Here is a 21,002-nt window from a genome sequence, read left to right on the forward strand (position 1 = left end):
CTATATAACAGCCATCAGGAATATCTATCTGTGTGCCTTTACCATTGGGACATCACATACGGACAGCATAAACAAGACAGCTCATCCAAATTTAAAGAGAACAAAAAGACAAAAGGAAGAACATGGACTTTTCAATTTGAACAGGCCATGCTGCTTAAGGCTGTACAAGTTAAGCTACTGCTTAAACTGAATAACTGCCACCCAGTCTCATATGTACCATTCTTGAGCAAAGTGGTGGTGACTGGGCAACTTCAGGGAATCCTGAATGAAGCAGATTGGATCCATTCCAATCTAGTTTCCTGCCTAGTTATGGGATTAAAGTGGCCTTGGTTACCCTACTGGATAACCTGCACCAGGGATGGACAGGAGAGTGCAACCCTGTTAATTCTTCTGGACTTCTTGGTGGCTTTTGATACCATTGAGATTGGTATCCTTCTGGACTACATTTTGTGGTTGGCACTGGGAGGCACTGTTCTGTGGTGGTTTTGGTCCTACCTGAAGGGCAGATTTCAGAGTGTGGTACTGTAGTGTTCCATCCCTTTGCTTCTGGCCTACAGGGTCCTGCAAGATTCTATCTTGTCCCCCATGCTTTCAGTATTTACATGAAGTTACTGGGATAGATTATCTAGAGATTTGGGCTGAGCTGCCACCAATATGTGGATGACACTCAGCTCTGTCTTGAGCTTCCAGAGGATCCCAGAGAGGATGTGGAAACTGTGAACAGGTGCCTAGAGGCAATTTTGGTATGGATGTGGGCTAGCAAACTGAAACTTAATCCTGACAAAATGGAGGTGCTACTAGGGGGAGAGAGGTTTGACCTAGGAATTGGGGTGCCTGGGTGTTCTGGATGGGGTTACACTCCTCCTAAAGAAACAGCTCTGTAGGTTAGTGTTGCTATTGGACCTGGACCTCCTGTTGAATAAAAATGTGGCTGTGGTGGCCAGGGGTGCCTTTCACCAGCTTTGGCTGGTGCGCTGGCTATGACTTTTCCTGAGCAGCAAAGAACTTGTCACTGTGGTGCATGCCCTGGTAACATACGGATGAGACTGCTGTAATGTGTTCTACATGGGGTTGGCCTTGAAGACTGTCTGGAAGCTATAGTCATACAGAATGCTGCAGCCAGAATGTTGACTGGAGTGGGTGACAAGGACTACATCACTCCAGGCTTGTTCCACTTATACTGGCTCCCATATTTGCTTCCAGACCCAATTGAAGATCCTGGTATTGACCTTTAAAGCCGTATATGGCTTGGGGCCAGCATACTTTAGTGATCACCTTCTACCATATGAACCTACCCATCCACTCCAATCATCTTTGGAGACCCTGTTTCAGATGCCCCCATCATCTGAGGATAGAAGGGTGGCAATCCAAGAAAGGGACTTAGTGATCAGGGTGCCAAAACTTTGGAGTTCCCTCCCCCAGGATATTTGCCTGTTTCCCTCTATCATTGTCTTCTGCCAGAGGGTGAAGATGTTTTTGTTTTGCTCAGAATACTTCCAATAACTTCCTTATTTTCCTTATTAATAGCCTTCCTTATTTTTGTTGCTATATGGGTTTGTGTGTTCATATGTTTTTATTGAATTATTTTATATGCACTTTATTTTAACTACTGTTTTAATTTGAATGTTGTAATACTTTGATATTTGCTTCCTTGGGGACCTTATTTGGGTAGAAAGGTGGCACTGAAATGCTTTTAATAAGAATGAAAATAAATTGTGCCATATTCTGAAAGTCAGAGAAGATTCTTAACACATGAACATTAGCAAGGGTGAACTCAGAATTAGAGTTGGGAATGAAGTTGGAAAATGCCATTCAGTTTGTGGTCTGTGGCATGCCCATTTCATGAACCACAAACCGTCATAAACTTTTAGCCTCCAAATGAACTGGTTTAATTCGTGTGGTTTGTGATGTGGTAGAACAGCCCCCCCAAGTGTGCTAGAGACACCAAACCCATAGGGGATCTCTGGCTGACTCTCCTCTATCTGCCCTCCAAGTTTGGTGAGGATTGGATTTATGGGATCCAAGTTACAGCCCCCCAAAGAAGGTGCCCCCAGAAAGTTCTTTCTGGGGAAATGACAGGCACAGGTTTAGGAGATTCAGGAGTGTATAGAACAGATCATGTGCACGTTAGAGACATCAAAGTCACAGGGATGCTCTTCTACATGCCCTCCAAGTTCCATCCCCCTGTTGCTTTCAGGTTTCGTAAACATTTACACTGAGTGGAGACAGTCTGTCTGGAAATGTATCCATTCATGAACCACCACAAATGGCTTGAAAGTTCATGAAAAGCTCATGCCAGCTGACCTGCCATGAACTTGAGTTTGCAAACCCCAAACTGGCAAAAATTCATCATGAACTTTAATTTGCGAGCAGGTTTGTGCCCATCCCTTCTCAGTATTCTGTGTCAGCAGTAGCCTCTAAAAGGTACAGGTGAGTAAACCAAGTTGTCCACTAGTCCATCTAGCCCAGTATTATGAACTCTGACAGCAGCTTTCCAAGCATTTGAGGGGCTGTCATATAGAGGATGGTGAGAGTTGTTTTCAGTTGCCCCAGAAGGTCGGACCAGAACCAATGGGTTGAAATTAAATCAAAAGAGTTTTCAGCTAAACATTAGGAAGGACTTCCTGACAGAGTGGTTCCTCGGTGGAAGAGGCTTCCTTAGGAGGTGGTGGGCTCTCCTTCTTTGGAAGTTTTTAAGCAGAGCTAGATGGCCATCTAACAGCAATGCTGATTGTATGAACTTAGGCAGTTCATGAGAGGGGGGCAGGGAGGGTTGCATCAGTGCCTGGTTCTCGTGGCCCTTTCTTACACGCCCATGGAAATGCTGATTGCCACTTTGGGGCACTTTGGGGCAATCTTCTCCAGGCCAGTTTGGGATCTTGGAGGGTTTTTTGCCATCTTTTGGGCATGGAGCAGGGGTCATTGAGGGTGTGGGGAGAGGTAGTTGTGAATTTCTTCATGCAGGGGGTTGGACTGGATGACCCTTTCAAATTTCTTCAAATTCTTTACTTTCAAAATTAAAAAGTGATCCATATAGTATTACCTGCCTTTCAACTATCAAAAAGAAAATCCAACAATTGGGCTTTTCAATCGATTTCTTCCTGTCCTTCAATGAATCTACTATCTTTTAAACCATAAAACAAAGGTTTCTTGACCTAGAATTTCATAACCTAAATCCTCTGCAGCCTCATTTTTCTTCCCAGGCCAAACTAAACCTCTCCATCCAGCAAGGGAAAATGGCCAGCTACTTTTACAACCTTGATCACCCTTCTCATCGAAGAGCTTTTACATTGGCCCAACTAAATATTTCCCCCTCAAAAATATTAACTGGTCGGTATAACAAAGTGCCTTTTCATGAAAAAAAAAATATCTGTCCTCTAAAATCAATAGATTCAATCCATCACATTACCTTGGAATGTCAACTGCATGCAGGTTCACGTGAGAAACTCCTTTCCTCTCCACTATACTCTAAATATTGTGTTAACAATGACAGAATAATCCAATGTCTATTAAATGACACAAACCCGGACATTACAGCTCTGGTTGCTAGGTTTTTGGTTGAAGCGGTTAAAGATTTCTGTATGATCTACCTCATTTTGCTATCTGTATGATCTACCTCATTTTGCTGTCTCCGTAACACCTCCTTGCTCGTATTTTATCACCCCATGTATTTTATTGATATGCCATTAAAGGTATTTGATTTGATTTGACTAGATGACTCTGGAGGTCCCTTCCAGCTCTATGATTCTAAGGCTTCAGGCAGGGATCCTTCCCAGCCCTGATACACAATTTAATGAAAATTCCACAAACTGAACCTGGGACCTTCTGTATGAAAGCCTTCTGTATGAAAACAGCACTAGCACTTTATGCTGTGCTTTATAACTGTATTGTTGTGGTTTTATCTAACTCTGTTTTAGTGTTCAAATATGTTTTATGTAAGCCACCCTGAGCCTGCCTCAGCAGGGAGGGCAGAATACAAATCAAAATAAATAAATTATGACATCTTTTTGATGAAGCCCTCTGAGATCCAATATGTAATTGCCACAATATTATAGGAATGAGATCCAGTCCTGTACAATTCCCCTAATGTCTGGACGGAGGAACCACATGAGTAGAGCAACTAATATTACTCCTTCCATGGCAGCATTTACCTCCCTGGATATTAGGTAATATCTATAAGGAAAGGAGCCAAGGAATTCTCCCTTCCCACATTGTCCTGTCATTTAGATGTTAGATTTAGATGTGAAATGGAACTATCTGTGTTTCTGAAGCGCTTTTGAAGACAGAAAGACACTGAATTTTGTTTGGGGGGGGACTTAGAAAATGAAACAAGATATATAAAGACTTTTCTGTACCTGGTATATTTGACGGGCTTATGATTGCAGGGTTCCCAGCGATTTGATCCCACCACAGAACAATCAATATAATAGCCAAACAGATCTTCTTCATGTTTTGGCTTATCCCACTGTACTATAACAGAAGTCCTTGTATTTCTTGTTGCTACTATGCGTCCCGGAGCAGATGGAACAACTATGCCACAGAAAGAATCATTTACTTCATTTTTAGCAAGTTATATAACATATACAACATATAACCACTTCCCAATTATAAGATTACTTGTACCAGCAAACAAGTTCTTAGATCAGGATGTCCCAGCTGTGGAACCAATGCAATGCTAATATAGCTCAGTCAAAGCTGTACAGTTTTAAGCCCAACTGATTTGAATGGAAAGGACTATGTGTTTATTACTTCCACTGAGATCATAACAATGCTTAACTTTGACAGAATCTTCCTCCAAGAAATTACATTGGTGTTCATATTGTCCCCCATGGCATTAAAGTGATATTATTATGGTTCTTCAACAAGACACTGATAGAAACAGTGTGTTAAGCGAGACTGATTAAAATTAATCACAATCCCAACCTGGTGCCTGCTAGCTTGTTGCCCTGATTCCAGACACCTTTTGTATTTTATCCTTTTCCAAGTTCCCTTCCTCTCATTGTTTTCCTTCTCCCCTTCATACCCCTTCCCTTTCTACACTTCTTGTCACCTTCACATTCTTTCCTTTCATTTTCTCTGTTGAGTCCTTGACTCCTACCCCATGACACCCCGTGACTTTGAAGTGTGTTAAAGGCAACAGTTGAAGGATAGAAAAGTTGCAGTGGTGGTGATGGAATTGGGGGGGGGGGAGAGAGAGAGCTTCAGCTTATTTCAGGAAGACTGAGTGGTAGACAGAGCTTAAATGTCATCAGGTGCCCATTTGCAGTTTGGCTCCAGTTGTCTTTGTAAAAGCTTTGTTACAGCTTGAGACTACTTTGCCACAATAACAACTCTAGAAAGGAAGGGGGAGACAGACCCCCCCACCACCACCACAAGCAGTAAAAGCAAATGGGAGAAAATCTAGAAGAGACAAAGGCAGAGGGGGAGAAACAGAATGGAGGATTTGTATTCCTACAGCCTTAACCAGGGAAACTCATTCTGTTTTCCTAGCACCTTTTACACCCAAAATACCTTCATACACATGCCAGATAAAATCCACTGTATACAGGATTGTATATTCCCCAGTTATGGTTTTAAATAAATTCCCCTAGCAGAGAGCCCACCCCTATAAACATTTATAGATGGTAACTAAGGCCACAATTTGTTTCAACTGAATAAATATGAATAGGCTCAGGCATTTACACTAATACCTGGATGTTTTCTGGATTCCTTACAAAAACTGAAATCTTCCATTCCCCACTCCTTGCCTGTAGACTTTACATTTAATGGGATTTTTAAAAAAAAAGTATAAAAGAGGGTAAGGTCCCTCATGGCATGTTGTGGTGATACTTACTTTCCACTCTCAACATTCCGAAAGTGCTCACACACTCTACAAGATTGGAGCCCCCTGATAACATTTTAGACCTCTGATCTAATAAGATGGTGAAACTTTCCAATACAGCTAAAAGGCAGAACTTCTATTTGAAAGCATCTATTTCATTAGACTGGTGTATTTTGAGACTGCTGGTTGCTAGGAACTCCTAGGTTAGTGGAATTCTGCTTGAAGGACTGCCTAGAAAAGTTTTCAATAAATATACAAACCACTCTAGACTTTGATGCAACCAACAATTCCCCACAGTATTGCCAGCTCCTTTTGTATGTTGTCAAATATATTACAGTGTGAGCTGAATGGAATATGTTGATAGAAAAGCCTGCTTTTAGCATCATTTGAATGTCTTGTCTTGTTTTGCTCAGATGTACAACTGCCTCACCAATGGAGTCTTGTGCTTGAATAGGAGGTGTTATTTCAGAAGGATCACTAATCCCGTGCTTGTTCGCTGACAAAACTCGGAACACGTAGGACTTCCCTTGGGCAAGATCAAACACTGCGTAGCGAGGAGATCTCACTGCCATTTGGTTATTGACTCTCTGCCAGCTTCCACTGCCAACAGCAGACTATAAAAATGAGAAAGAGTATTACTATTATGTGACAGTTGCCAGTAGAGTTCCTCTGTCTTGTAAAGACTGCTAGCTATATGCTTGGTTATCAGTATGGTGTCAGAGCACTATCTTAAAGGCAACGTAATTTTATTTCTTCTTGCATTTGGGTGTCCATGCAAAACTTGACATAAATAATAGAAGAAACTTCCTAATGCTAACAGTATGTTTGACAGTGGAACTAATAACTTAGTGGAGAGGATCTCCATCACTGGAGGTCCTCAAGCAGAAGATTAACAATTATCTGTCAGGAATGCTCCAGCTTTGGATTTCCTTAACTGAGCAAGGTTAAGACTAAATGGCCTACAAGGCCTTCTCCAAATCTAGGATTTGGCTCCTGCTTAAAATTTCCACAAACTGTAGGATTTCTGTCCATAGTAAGTAACTTTCCCACCACTATCACCACTGCCACTGATCCCCGAAATGCTCCTAAAAATTCTGCTACTAGGGGACGAGGGACCTCCAGGAATAGCTTGGGTAGGAGTCATAAGTCTTCTTTGGGACTCAGAAAAATTTAGCCCTGCTTCTATCTGCAGAACCTTTAAGTGGGATCAAAATCTAGGACTATGATTTTATGAATTATACAAGAAGAGGATTCCTTTAAAAGACGTGAACCAGATATTCTTTTTCAGCAGGCAGTATTCACTGAGAGTTTGGAAACTGTTTTGAGAAAACTGAGAATGAGCCACATTCTGAGCATTGCTTTGTTTTGGGAAAGATATTAGTTGACTATCATTTTTTTATAGTTAAGTAGCTTTGTTATTCATTTGTCCTATTGCGCCTAATAACAACACATCTTGTTCCATCCTGGCATAAAATAAACAGCAGGTACCAGAGTTGGGCTAAGACTCAATGTTGTCCCAGTAGATGGGAAGTGAGCTTCATCAAGAAAAGAGCCTTGTTCATTACTCTTTCGGAAGCAGGCCCACTAACTGGTGGTCAGTCAGGAAACCTCATTAGGATCCTTTCTGCCTTGGATCTTATCCCTGGTTTGGGGGGATAAATGCAATACCTTGCACTTATCTCTGGTTATAACAGCATCCATTTATCCCGGGACAAGTGTGGGGTGAAAATGGGGTGCCCTCAATGTAATTACAGGGGTGAACTTGTGTGTAGTGTAGAATGTAAGTTCGGGGACAGGGTTGAACCAGTATTTAAGGTCTAGTGAGGAAAGGACCTATATATTCCCATATCCCACTAGCCCTTCGTAACATGAACGCCAAAGAGCCACAGTTTCTTAGTGGTACCTACAATACAACCTCTGCCTTGTTGATCTCTCTATTGCCATGCCTCATTTTTCAATTCACATTAAATAATGCAAGAAAATACTCAATTTCCCATGCTTTTTCTGTCCTCCGGTTGCATAGCCTTGGGTTTGCTCATTTTATTGTTTTTCTTGCCTCTGTCGAGAATGATTTGAAACTAAATGGTATGTGGCCACAAAATGCCTTACAGATGACTGCAACTACATGGCACAGTACCTTCTCAATGAAATATGATAATGGCTCTTTGCCACGAGGAACAGGTGGATCCCAGCTGAGTACAACATATGTTTTGCTGGTTTCTGAAGCATGTACATTGGTAGGAGGTCCTGGAATCTTAACTTCGCCTAGAGGAGTAATAAACTCAGTTAATGTTAAATGCCAGATTAACCTCCTAGGTCAACGCTTATGAAAGAGCTTGTCTTTCTGAAATCCCTCACTGGAGTGCATTGCTTGGCTATTAAAGGGCTCTAATATCATTTTTGCAGTTTATTCAGAAAGCTGCCTCGTTTCTATTTTGAGAAACTAACACAAGCCAATTAAAAAGGGGGCACTGAATGTTTACAGCCAAAGCAAAGTTTTCAACATGTGTATTCATCTCACAATAGGTTTTTTATTCCTTTGATCACATGGGAATCTCTTTAATCTGCTCTACTAAATGGCTTGATGAAGCCTTCACACTTTATGCAAATAGGAGAAAGGGCTGATCAAAGACATGAGACCAAGAACGTCTGCCCCTGAAAAATGAGCAAGAAGAAGAATGCTCATGAAACAGCACAGCAATTAACTATAAAAACAATACATGTAAAACACAGAAATCAAAGAAAACTCTCCTTTGCACTGACAATGAGAAATGAGACATCACATTCGACTACCTGCAAATGAAAGGTTTTGGCAGAAGCAGATCTTCTCCACCTTTACAAACACCCTGTGTGGCCCCAAAGCCTCTGCTCATGGGACTCTCCTGCTGCTACAAGGAGAGGAGATGGGGAAATGTCCCCTTGCCTCTTGCACAAATGCAGCAAGCCTTGGAGCAGAGCTCCAAGAGGAAGAGGCATGTTGCACCATTTCCCATTCTTCCTGCAGCCTTCCACAATACCTGGCAGATTGCCTGGGAGGGTCCCATGACCCTCAGAAGAGGCTTATCAGTGAAATGGGTTGAAGGGGAAGGGGAAGAGTTTCTTTTTCAATCTCCTTCCATTTGTCGATGGTAGATCCAACTCCAATGAAAGACACCAATAGTTCTGCTATCATTGCTCTCAAATTACCATGAAGTGGCGATTCATGGACTTTTAACCCACAGAAAACTGGGGAGGGGATGAAGATAGGGTATGTCTACACCAGCTCAGATTTACTCCGGAAATAAACTAAGTCGCTGTACCTCATTCCATGTCAGGCTGGAACTAGTCTTTTATATTACTGGATCATATGGAAGGGGAAGGGAAGGTGAGGAAGAAAACTTTACATCCTCTGTAAGATTAATTCTAGCCTGATCCTTCTGTTGCTTGCCAGTCTTTTTGTGCAAAACTTAGAACTAATTTATACTTGGCAGACTTCATCTGGACACATCTCCTTTAAGAAGGTGACAACAAGGCATATATTTGCATAAAGGATGCTGGTTGGAGATGCCTCATGTATTACAGTCAATGGGTGAGGGGGTAACAGCATCACTATTTAAGGAAGTGCTAACCATTGCTGACAGGCCTTTTTTGCCTGCCATCACCCTGCCTTCCCACCTCAGAGAAAGACACATTGGCATCTGCTAGTTACACATGGGCTGAGCACGAACTTTAATGGTTCCACTAGACTGAACGGTAGGCAGCCCCAACCCCTGCAGATATGTGGCCTTAGCTAGGGATAAATCTGAAACTGTAAGCCGCTCAGAGACCCTTCGGGGTTCGAGCGGGGTAGAAATTGAAGATATATAAATAAACATGGTGGGACTCCTTATATTCCTGCTTCATATTGCCTTATGTGAGCTTATTTTTCTGGACTTAATTAGGAATGGTAGCAGAGCAGTCTTTTAAAAATCTAGTCAATTTGTATTAGTATATCATGTATTAATTCAGAGAACAGGGGAAAGGAGGCTATTGGAACACCAGCCTACTCTCTCCAAACACAATTGTAGCCCACAGTACCTTTTCCCAGGGTCCTTTGCTTTTATTTAGGAAAACATTTAAATACACTCCTCAGTCATTGTGGCCACTGCCAGAGTTCTGTATTTCTACTGGGGCTGCCATTTTATTTATTTTTATTTTACTTGTTTAAAACATTTATTAGCCACCTTTCTTCCTTATGGAGCTTGAGGTGATTTACAACATAAATAAAATATATAAAATAAAGTACATTACAAAAACCAAAGCCAAAATTTAAAATCGTAGACTCAAAACTACTAGTGAACCAAATGCAGACCTAAAAAAACTGTCTTCAACTGCCTCCTAAAGGTCAAAAATGAGGGGGCTAGATACACCAACAGGAGGAGGTTGTCACAAAATCGTGGTGCTACCACTGAAAAGGCTCTATCTCAGGTACACACCAAATAGGCTTCGTTGAGTGATGGGACAGTCAGCAGGACCCCTTCCTGTGATCTTAATTCCCAGTCAGAAACACATGGGAGAAGACAGCCCTTCAGGTACCCAGGTTTCAAGTCATGCAGGGCTTTGAAGGTCAAAAAACCCAACACCTTGAATTGGGCTTGGGTAGGCAGTGTAATTGCTGTAATATCACAGTCATGTGATCCTGAAAGCTGGCTCTGCTGCCACAGCCATCATGGGAGAAGAAACCAACACTTGGCTCCTGCTTCCTCTCAGAGCTCTAAGACACCTGTCAGGAACAATGGCTCCAAATTCAAAGCAGCAGCAAAGAAGTTCCTGGGAAGGGCAGACACTAAACAGTAAAATAAAATTAAAGGTGTAAACTGTTCTAACATCTTAGAACTGGAGTTCTATGCAGCAGAAGAAAGAATAAAAGATCTTTAAGAGCCTTGACAAACTGCAGCTCACAGAATTCTTTGATGAAAACCACAAAGCAGAAAGATTAAAGTGTACTCTTAGTGCAGTAGCTACTTACATACAAAGGACCTCACCCAGCATTCAAAAGTACAGTACAAGATTCCCATTTCCTTTTCCCAAAGCCCTCATCCCCAAGATCTTAGTTACATACGTAGAGATGCATGTTTAATTTTACACTGTAAGAAACCAAAAAGGGGGGAGGGGAGCCTGTACAGAAAGAAAATGTAACAAGAAGAGTAGAAGAAAACTGAGGACAAAACATAATACAGCATGGGGAACAGCAATAGTGGAGCACAGGTAGAGACATATGGAAATAAAATCATGGACACAAAACATACCTTCAAGGTCATCTTGATAGATTACAATCTGCTTGCCTCCATCTAAATGAATAGCTGAGAAACGAAGCCAAAATTAATTATTTGTATTTCAGATTTCTATGCTATTTATTGTATTTTTATTTTATTTTACTATGCATATAGTCTGCCTTTCTCACGGATAACCAAGCTGATGCAGTCAATAGGATAAGATATCTAATAAGCAGGACAAGGATTTCCAGAAAACTGAAACAAGCATAGAATATTAGCCATTAATGCAGATTCACACTCTGTGAAGATTACATTTAAATAAAAACAATGATCAGTCTTATGTATCTATCCTGTATCAGGACTGAGGGATGACATGATACAGATTTACAAGATTATGCATGAGATAGAGCAGGTAGAGAAAGAAGTATTTTTCTCCCTTTCTCACAATACAAGAACTCATGGGCACTCAATGAAATTGCTGAACAGTCGAGTTAGAACGGATAAAAGGAAGTACTTCTTCACCCAAAGAGTGATTAACACATGGAATTCACTGCCACTGGAGGTGATGGCAGCTACAAGCATGGACAGCTTCAAAAGGGAATTGGATAAACATATGGAGCAGAGGTCCATCAGTGGCTATTAGCCACAAGATATAGGTAGGAACTCTCGGTCTGGGGCAAGTGATGCTTTGTATTCTTGGTGCTGAGGGGGGGGCAATAGTGGGAGGGCTTCTAGTGTCCTGGCCCCACTGGTGGACCTCCTAATGGCACCTGGTATTTTTGGCCACTGTGTGACAGAGTGTTGGATTGGATGGGCCATTGGCCTGATCCAACATTGGCTTCTCTTATGTTCTTATGTTCACTATCAAATATTTTAAGAAATTATCTACAATGGGAATATCATTCAATGTTATATGAACATGGAGGAAATCCATCAAAATTGATTTTACTTAAGAACAAATTGAAGTTCCACTTTAGACCACATTAGTTGCATATGGAATTCACAGTGAAGGTTTCCTTACATTGACAGGTTTGAGAAAGGGTTAGACAACTGCATGAAGGACAGATCTACTACTCACTATTTGGTAGAGATGATTGGGAAATCTGATCTCACCAGATGTCACAATCTAAACAGGGGTTCCACTCCCTCAGACTGCTCATTCAAGCAGACCAATTCCAAGGGGAATATCATGAGCTATCCAACCAAGTCAGAGACTTGATTGTAGCAGTTAGAGATGTAAATAGTTGACATATGTTGCAAGATGAAAGGGTCTAATTAGATGGCCACAAAGGACATACTGACTTTTCTTATGGACTCAAGTTTTAATTGTACAGTGGACCAACTCAAAATTAAGTTCAAGTGATGTGTATATGGCAGATGCAATGCATATTTTTTAAAACACATTTTATTGAATTATATATATACACACACACACGCACAGATATAACATCAACAACATATAAACAAGTGACACCATAGAAGATTTTAAGTAGATATTAACTGTGAATGGTTTAGCAATAAACAAGATACCTACAAACAGTAATAATTAACATCCTAGCTGAAAAGGACGAAGAAACTTGAGAAATAGGTAAACCATTTTAAACAAGCTCTTAACACAAAAACATTTCAGGTTTAAACAGAGACCATTTTTCACAAATCATTTGTTTTACATCCCTTTTTTCCAAAAAGGGAAACCATTTATCTAGTGAATTGGAAATGTCTCGTACCAACATGGAATGATCTGTAAAAACTGCAAACTTTTCTAAAGTAAAAAAATCCCACACCTTTGCCTGCCAATGAGATATACTTGGGGGAAGCCTGTCTTTCCACCGTTGTGTAATAACAGCCTTAGCAGCAGTAAGTAGAGTTAAGATTAGGTCTCTACGTACCTTTGACGGTTGACCTGCCCTCCAAAAATTTAACAAAATAATCAAAGGATCTAACAGCAATGTAAACCCAGTAATATTTCGAATACACACTATTACTTGTTTCCGGAACTTATTTATAAACTCCCACTCCCACCAGGTGTGGAAGAAAGACCCTCTCTTGCTGCACTGTTTCCAGCATAATGCGGTTGATTTTGATGTCATGTGAGCTAACCTTACCGGTGTCAGATACCATCAAAAAAGGACTTTGTAAGCCATAGCTTGTATTGCTAATGAGTAAGATATATTGTTAGTTGTAGTCCAGATAGATAACCATTGGTCCTCATCTAAGTCGACATTGAGATCTAGTTGCCATGCCTTTTGATAACTAGTCATTTGCCTATAGGTGGATTTTAACAGAATAGAATATAGCTTGGAGATAAGACCTTTTTTAGTTAAATCAGTACAATGCAAACACGTTTCAAAAACCACTAGTGATGCATGACCCCCTGATTCTTTGAAACCGGATAGCACTGGTTGCAATAGATGTTGTACCTGTAAGTACTCATACCAGTGTAGTTTCACTTTATATTTTCTTTCCAATTCACTTTTAGCTAGCGTTTGACCATTGTGTATAATATTAATGAACCTCGTGAGTCCAGTCCAAAAAGATGGTATTAACTTAGATTTGTGAAGAAACCATATAGTAAAAGTTGTATGCAAAAAGGGATTGAATGGTTTATAAATTATGTGTTGGGGTTTTGTCACCCATAGTGCTTCCCGAAAAGTTTGTTGGTGCAAATAGCTTTCCTCTATTGCCATCCAGTCGACATCTGAGGCAGAATGATAGTGTCTTAGCAAATTCATTAAATTGGCAGCTATATGGTACCAATGTAAATCCAGTATAGATAACCCCCCGTTCTGAGTGTGCCTACACATTGTTGAGGACCTAATATGTGGAGTTTTATATTGCCATATGAATGCCTCCAGAAGTCTCTGCCATCGTCTTAAAGTGGATGAGGGTATATAGGTTGGAATAGCTCTGAAGCAAAAAAAAAATACTTGGGGAAAATAAAACTCTTAATCAGTGAAATCCTTTTTAACCAGGACAACAACTTAGTATCCCATTTTTAGCAGAACTTGAATGTCCTTACAAATCTCCAAATGGTTAACTTTAACAAGATCATTTAGATTAATAGGAATCTTTATACCTAAGTATGGTCTGCTACCCTTGGGCCATTGAAAATCAAAGTTGTCTTTAAGGATATGGGTTATATGCTGAGAAAGACTAATAGGATATAGAATGGATTTTTGTTGATTAACCTGCTATCAGTTAACACTACCATTTTGGAATGTGTGGGGAGTGATCCTCCTTCCTGGTACACTAACGATATCTACTTCTGGGTTGCTATCTGTGCATGCTTTTTTGATCTTGGGCTTCCAGCTGCTCCTGACCTGTTGAGAATGAACGGCTCACTTTTCTCTTGCTCACTTTTCTCTCTCACGCACGGGACCATTCACAATGCTTATTGGCTTATGCTTGTAATAGGGGGTGCTACTATAACTTTGGGTGCCCTGCTGCTTTGGGCCATTCCTGACAAAAAACATTCAAGCATCATAGCTATGAACTACCAATAAACAGAATACGTCTTATGAAGCACTGTGTGGTGTGATCTGACTATAGAACCTGACACTTGCAGGCCAGAGACTAAACCAAAGTCATGAAGGATTGATCGAATAGCTGGTAGCTGGTAGAGATTGCATAGGATCTGAAACATAAATCACAAGGTTGTTGGCAAACAAGCTAATTTTGTAAGACTTGTCACCAACCTTTATGCCTTTGAATTGGGAGTCAGGATGCAAATGGCATGCTAGCGGTTCTATAGCCAGCGCAAATAGGAGAGGTGACATCGGGCACCCCTGCCTGGTGCCTCTGTGAAGCTGGATGGGAGCAGAACTGGTGCCATTTACTTGTAGAAAAGCTTGCGGGGCATCATATATGGCTTGTACTGCTTTCTGGAATACCGGTCCAAACTGAAGACGGTTTAACAAGCAGTCTAGAAAGGAGAATTCTATTGTGTCAAATGCTTTCTCTATATCAAGAAGAGAAACGAGTCTCATTCTGGGTGTAGTCTGCCGTGATAGATCAGATTTAAAGTTTTCCGGATATTATCCGTAATATCATGGGTTGGTATAAAACCAGTCTGGTCAGTGTGTATATACCATGGAATAATGTGTTTTAAGCTGGTTGTTAGGAGTTGCATAAAGATTTTGTAGTCAACATTTAAAAGGGATATCGGTCTATACGATTCGGGATCAGTTAGATCTCTGTTTCTTTTGGTAGTAGAATAACAGTGGCTGCTTGCCAAGTCTGTGGAATCTCCCCCTTATGTAAAACATCATTAAAAAGGTCAGTCAATGGCTTAGTAAGTTGAGGAGCTAAAGTCTTGTAATATTCAGCCCCAAAGCCATCTGGCCACGGGGCTTTGTTGTTTTTCAAAGATTTAATGGCCACCTCAACTTCTTTCACTGTAATTGGCAGATCAAGGAAATCTCTATGCTCTAAGGATAGGGGTCTTAAATCATATCTTGAGTGTAAGTACCTATTTATGTCAGTCACCCGAGGGACTGTAGGGCTATATAGGTTAGCATAAATCTCTTCCATGACCGCCTGAATTTGAGAGGTAGTCAAGTGCAGGTTGCCTTTCTTGTCCCTAATAACATTAATGTATCATTCAGTTTGCTGTTTTTTTGATTTTCCAAGATAGAGCTTTAAGCATTTTGGGCCCCTTAGTAGCAAAATTATTCTTGTAAGAAAGGGCAGAGTGTCTCAAAGAGGCTACTTCTACACGTTCCAATTGCTTGCGTAATTGGAGAAGCCTAGAATATACTTTGGGGCTACAAGTTGCCTTGTGTAAAGTCTCGAGCTATGTTTGTCATTAGATCTTCTTTAATTTTGTCTCTTTTACTTTTTCAGACTGCAAACAGAGCAATGCATTTGCCTCAGAGAACCGCCTTTGAGGTGTCCCACACAACTTGCCACCAAACTCCACAGACCTGATTGTTATGGAAAAACTCTCACAATTCCTGTTGTATTTCATTTAGTGTAAAAGGGTTTTTCAATAAAAAGTTCTTTAAACGCTATTGGGGTCTAGTATCTTTACTATCCCCTGTGCACAAGCTGCATAAAACCAGGGCATGATCTGTCCATTGGAAGATGCCTATATCAGAGGAGATTACCTGCTCAACAAGGTCTGTAGAAACCAACAGATAGTCAAGTCTAGAATAAACCTCAAATTGCGAAGAGAAATAGGTATAGTTGCATTCAGAAGGATTGCAGTGCCTCCAAATATCACAGAGACCAAAGTGAGCAACTAAGTTCTAGAGAGCACTAACCATGTTAGAAGGGCTAGATTTTGTAAACCTGTTCTTAGCCTTAGATCTGTCAAGATATTTATTCATAGTATTGTTAAGGTCGCCACCCAGAATAAGGGAGCTAGTTTGAAACTCCTGTAACTTGGACAGAGTAGCCTGTAAGAAGCACACCTGTGCTTGGTTAGGAGCATAGATAGCAGCCAGCATAGTTTGTTTACCATTTAACAGACCCTTTAGAAAAACAAATCTGCTTTGCTCATCTATTACTGAAGAATCAAGTTGGAATCTGATATTTTTTGAAAGTAATACCGCGACTCCTCTTGCCTTCAAGGAGCCATGAGCCAGGTATTGACAGGAGAACCAATTAGAGGAAAATACCTTTGAACCTCTTTTAATATAGGTCTCCTGAAAAAAGGCAATATCAATCCTCTGTTGCTTTAAAAAGGATGAAACACGCTTAGTTTTAATTTTGTTGTTCAAGCGTCTGCAGTTTAGGGTTAGTATTTTCGTTGGAACAAATGCCATAATTTTAAGAAAAGAAATTTTTTAAAAAATCCTCCCTGAGTAGATAAAGACCCTGAAAAACCATAGAATACTTCCTCCAGGTCCTGCTGAGAAGAAGACCATTGTGAGATGAGAACAGAGATGTCAGAACTATAATTATTTTGGTAACCTGAGCCAGTAATATGCAAGGCTGACAGTCAATGGACATGAGAAATGGAAAAAACACCAGAACATAGCGGTGTTCAGAATGCACTGAAAACAGCATACTTATACCTAAAAACTCTCAATATATGTGTACTCCATCCCAAAAACCTATGTAAACAAACAGGTGAAGTGCAAAAGTTGAACTCAATAAAAAACAATTGAACATGTGTCACTAACCTAAAAACCCAACCCCCTTCCCACCCACCCCCCTGTCAACCTCCAAACCACCCATAACCATGTAAACAGAAACATCATAACTGGAAAACTCTTCTGAGAAACAAACTCATTGTAAAAAAGCAACATACATGGTAAAGAAACAACATTTCCCCCCCACACTAACCTCTAGTGTGAGGAAAATATCTTCACAGGGCAAGAAATGCCCATCATCCAGTGTAGCTATAAGTGTAGCTTAAATAAAAATATAAAACTAAACTTCAAAATCCCCAGGAGAAGCATGAACCTTACCCCCAGCCCCCCCGGACCCCAGCTTGCTGCGCAGAACTACATGAAGGATAATGAAGGAAACTTAAGTGAAAACAAAGTGACGCTGAAGGAGTGCTTTAGTATGACAGCTCAGTCATCCACAATGGTGTTTTGATGGACTGGAATTTTGCTCCAGCGGAGTTGTGAGCTTGGAAAATCCAGCTCTCTCTTCTTTTTGTTGTAGCTTCTTTGTAGATCAGTTCCATACCAAGAGCTTTTAAAAGTGAAGAACCCGAGTCGAGGTCATCGCTTGGTAATTCGCGCCTCTATGGCGAATTTGCAGGTATCCCACTGGCGACCAGCAGTATCGAAGCCCTACTTCAATAAGGTGCTGTGTCACTGGTTTTAGGGTACATCTTATCTGCAATGCTTCTGGGGCGACGTCTGGAAAGATTGCTATTTCCACATTGTTGAATTTGAAAGCTCCTTTTACTTTCGCCATCTGTAGGATCTTGTTCTTGGTTCTGAAGTCCGCAAACTCCACTAAGATATTGTGTGGGCCTTTGCATTTGTCTGAGGCAATGGGTCCCAAGTGGAAGGCTTTCAGAATCAGAGGTGCCATGCCATCATCCAGCTGCATGGTGGCCACCAGCCATGTAGAAATAAAGACCATTAGGTCAGCATTGCCCTCAACTTGTTCCTCGAAGCCGCAGAATTTCAAAAACTGTTCTCGGGATTTATGCTCTAGCATGAAAATTTTATCTCTTGCCCACACTTCAGAGGCCTGGAGCTTTTGTATATCACCTTGGTTGGTGATAGAGGCTTCTAATGCCATTTCTGCAGATTGCAAGATCTGCATAGCCATTTTCATTTCTTCTAATTGACCGGCCATAGGTTGAAACATGTTGCATATGTTGTCCAAGATCTCTCTCTTAAAAGCTTTCAAAATTTCTTGGAGGTCCTGTTTAGTTAGTATAGAAGCATGCGCATCGGTAGGAACCTCTCATGCCACCACCATTTTGTGTTCCTTTAAACAGCCTCCGCAAGCAGAATCTGGCGCAATTCAGGAGGGAAGAAGGATTTAAGGATCGAAAACTCGATTTTGGCTGGTTTAAATTTTAATCCACCGACTTTGCCCATAGTATAAAAACCTTCAAAGTCCATACCGCTGGTGTTTAAAGGTCCAGGGGAGAAAAGGGCTCTGGAGCATGGTCACAGTGAGTCCGCCATGTCAGAACCGATGCCACTCCCCAACAATGTATAAATAATGGATCTACTAAGAAGTTAAAGGTAAAGGTAAAGGTTCCCTTGCTCGAAAGCCAGTCGAATCCGACTGTAGGGTTGCGGTGCTCATCTCCATTTCAAAGCCAAAGAGCCAGCACTGTCCGAAGACATTTCCGTGGTCTTGTGGCCGGCATGACTAAACACCAAGGTGCACGGAACGCTGTTACCTTCCCACCGAAGTGGTCCCTATTTATCTACTTGCAATTTCTTGCTTTCGAACTGCTAGGTTGGCAGCAGCTGAAACTAGAGATGGGAGCTCACTCCATCATGCGGCACCCGGGTCTCGAACTGCTGAACTACTGACCTTCCACAGCCTGCAGTTCAGCATCTTAACCACTTGAGCCAACGCAGCTCCAATCATCTATAGTGGCTACCACCTGGAATAGCACTGATTGGACCCAAGATAAACATTGATGTCTGGGCAAGCATTTGACACCTCATCAAACAAATCACATAAGGACCATTCACAGACAAATCTGAAATGAATTGTCCCATAATATGGAGTTGTTAGAAGGGCTTCTGAGGCTCATTAGGTACAATAGCAAAGAGGAGGATAGGAGAGGCATCAGATAGGTGCAGCAAACTATTCTGCTTCATGCATTGAGGCCTGCGTTTGAAAAGTAGATGATAATGCTAAAATAATAATTTGAACATAAACACACACAGACCCTTTAAAATAGCTAACTTGATTGCAAACTTTAGTTCCAACAGCAAACCAAATATATTGCGTGAACAGGGTTTTCTTTCAATAAAGTTGGCCCTTCTCCGCTCACAGAGAGTGCCTACCACCCTCTAAAGCATCTCTCTCACACAAAGGTTCTGGGTTACACATAGGCCAAGATGTAACCCTTCTTGTCTCTATTAAAACATATAGAGAGCTTCCCCTCTCAAGTCCTCTCTCACTCACAGAGGCATCAGTAGATAGGATCGCCCAATCTCTTCAATAACATGCCCTCATTCACACAAAGTTATTGAGGTTGGGGGCTCAAACACGGTTCCATTCACACACTGCCACCATTTATTGATGCCATACACACACACTCCTACCAAGATATTAACTTGGGTGTATTTGTGTGTGTTTCTTTCCCTGAGGCGCATAGCCCATGGACAGAACACTGAAGAAAGTAAGGTACATGTTACAACCAATGTTCCCTCTAAGCTCCACAGTGTTGTGAGCAGAAATTCTATCTTGTGAGCAAAAAAAGCTAGTGGCATTAAAGTTGTGAGCAAGTCTACATTTGACTATCACATAAATCCGTTTTTTAGAAAATTACTTCCATAACCTTATAAAAATCTCAGAATAAATTATTTTAAATTATATTTAAACTATATTTTAAGATCAATTTAAAATTATAAGAGAAAACAGAATCAAGTCAAATTTCACCCACCCCAGTATACTATATTGCTAGACCTGTCCTCTAGAGAACACCCACCCCTTTCCACCATATTGGTAGACCTGGCCTCTGGAGAACAGGTTACCCACCCCAGTCCACTATATTGGTAGGCTTGGCCTGCAGAGAAAAGGGCTACCCACCCCTTCCCACTATATTGGTAGACCTGGCCTCGAACCATCGCCTTATGTTGAGCCTTAGAAAACATACCAACACTTGTGGGGGCGGGGAGAGACTCTTGCAGTCTAATTTCAACTGCTCTCTTAACTGTCCACGCACTAACATTCCATCAGCTCTCATTGGCCACTCTTACCTAAGCTGGTAATAGTAGGAAAGGGGGGAAAGACATCTCACCTACCAACAAATGACAATAAGCAGCCTTCTGTTCTACTGCCTAATAAATAATGAAGAGCTCTTTAGTTAGTTGGTAACTTACTTTGTAATCTCTCCAAGTCAACAGGGTCAAGAGCTGCCACAGCTTCAGAGATTCTAGATGGTCTGCTGATACCAGCCTGGTTGACTGCCCTCACGCGGAATACATAGGAACGCCCTTCGAACAATCCAGTCACTGGATATATGCAGATTTTGACAGGAGCATCATTGCACTGAATCCAGTTTTCAGTACCTACTTCACACCTGGTTGCAAAATGACCAGAAGAAAAAAAACTTTTAAAACTCAATATTGAACAGAAGATGCTTTACAATGGTTTGTTTGAGACCAGTAATGTCTGAATAATTAAATTACAAGAAACCGTGTCCTCATATATGTCCTGTAGTCCACTTGCAGGGAGGGCGGGGTATAAATACAACCCCCCCCAAAAAAACTAAATAAATAGTTTATCAGATTTATTTGTAGGAAGTGCCAAGTGTTCAAATGATTTTTAATTGATTATTGCTGTTT

At 41.1% G+C, this 21,002-nt stretch overlaps 1 protein-coding gene across 1 annotated transcript in view; it reads right to left on the reverse strand.

Annotated features, from left to right (window-relative positions):
- The window catches only part of MYOM2 (myomesin 2), a gene marked incomplete at its 3' end in the record, with an annotated part of 116,842 nt that overhangs the window by 39,955 nt on the left and 55,885 nt on the right, over positions 1-21,002 (reverse strand). The window contains exons 12-16 of the mRNA XM_015410441.1: positions 20,538-20,737; positions 11,089-11,142; positions 7,959-8,086; positions 6,252-6,435; positions 4,356-4,530 (exon numbers count right to left, since the gene is read on the reverse strand). Coding sequence (XP_015265927.1) covers positions 4,356-4,530; positions 6,252-6,435; positions 7,959-8,086; positions 11,089-11,142; positions 20,538-20,737 — 741 coding nt within the window. The remainder of the gene's footprint in view (positions 1-4,355; positions 4,531-6,251; positions 6,436-7,958; positions 8,087-11,088; positions 11,143-20,537; positions 20,738-21,002) is intronic.

This window comes from Gekko japonicus, unplaced genomic scaffold (genome assembly GCF_001447785.1).
Source record: "Gekko japonicus isolate JY-2015 unplaced genomic scaffold, Gekko_japonicus_V1.1 scaffold2054, whole genome shotgun sequence".
In the NCBI taxonomy this organism is placed as follows: Eukaryota; Metazoa; Chordata; class Lepidosauria; order Squamata; family Gekkonidae; genus Gekko; species Gekko japonicus.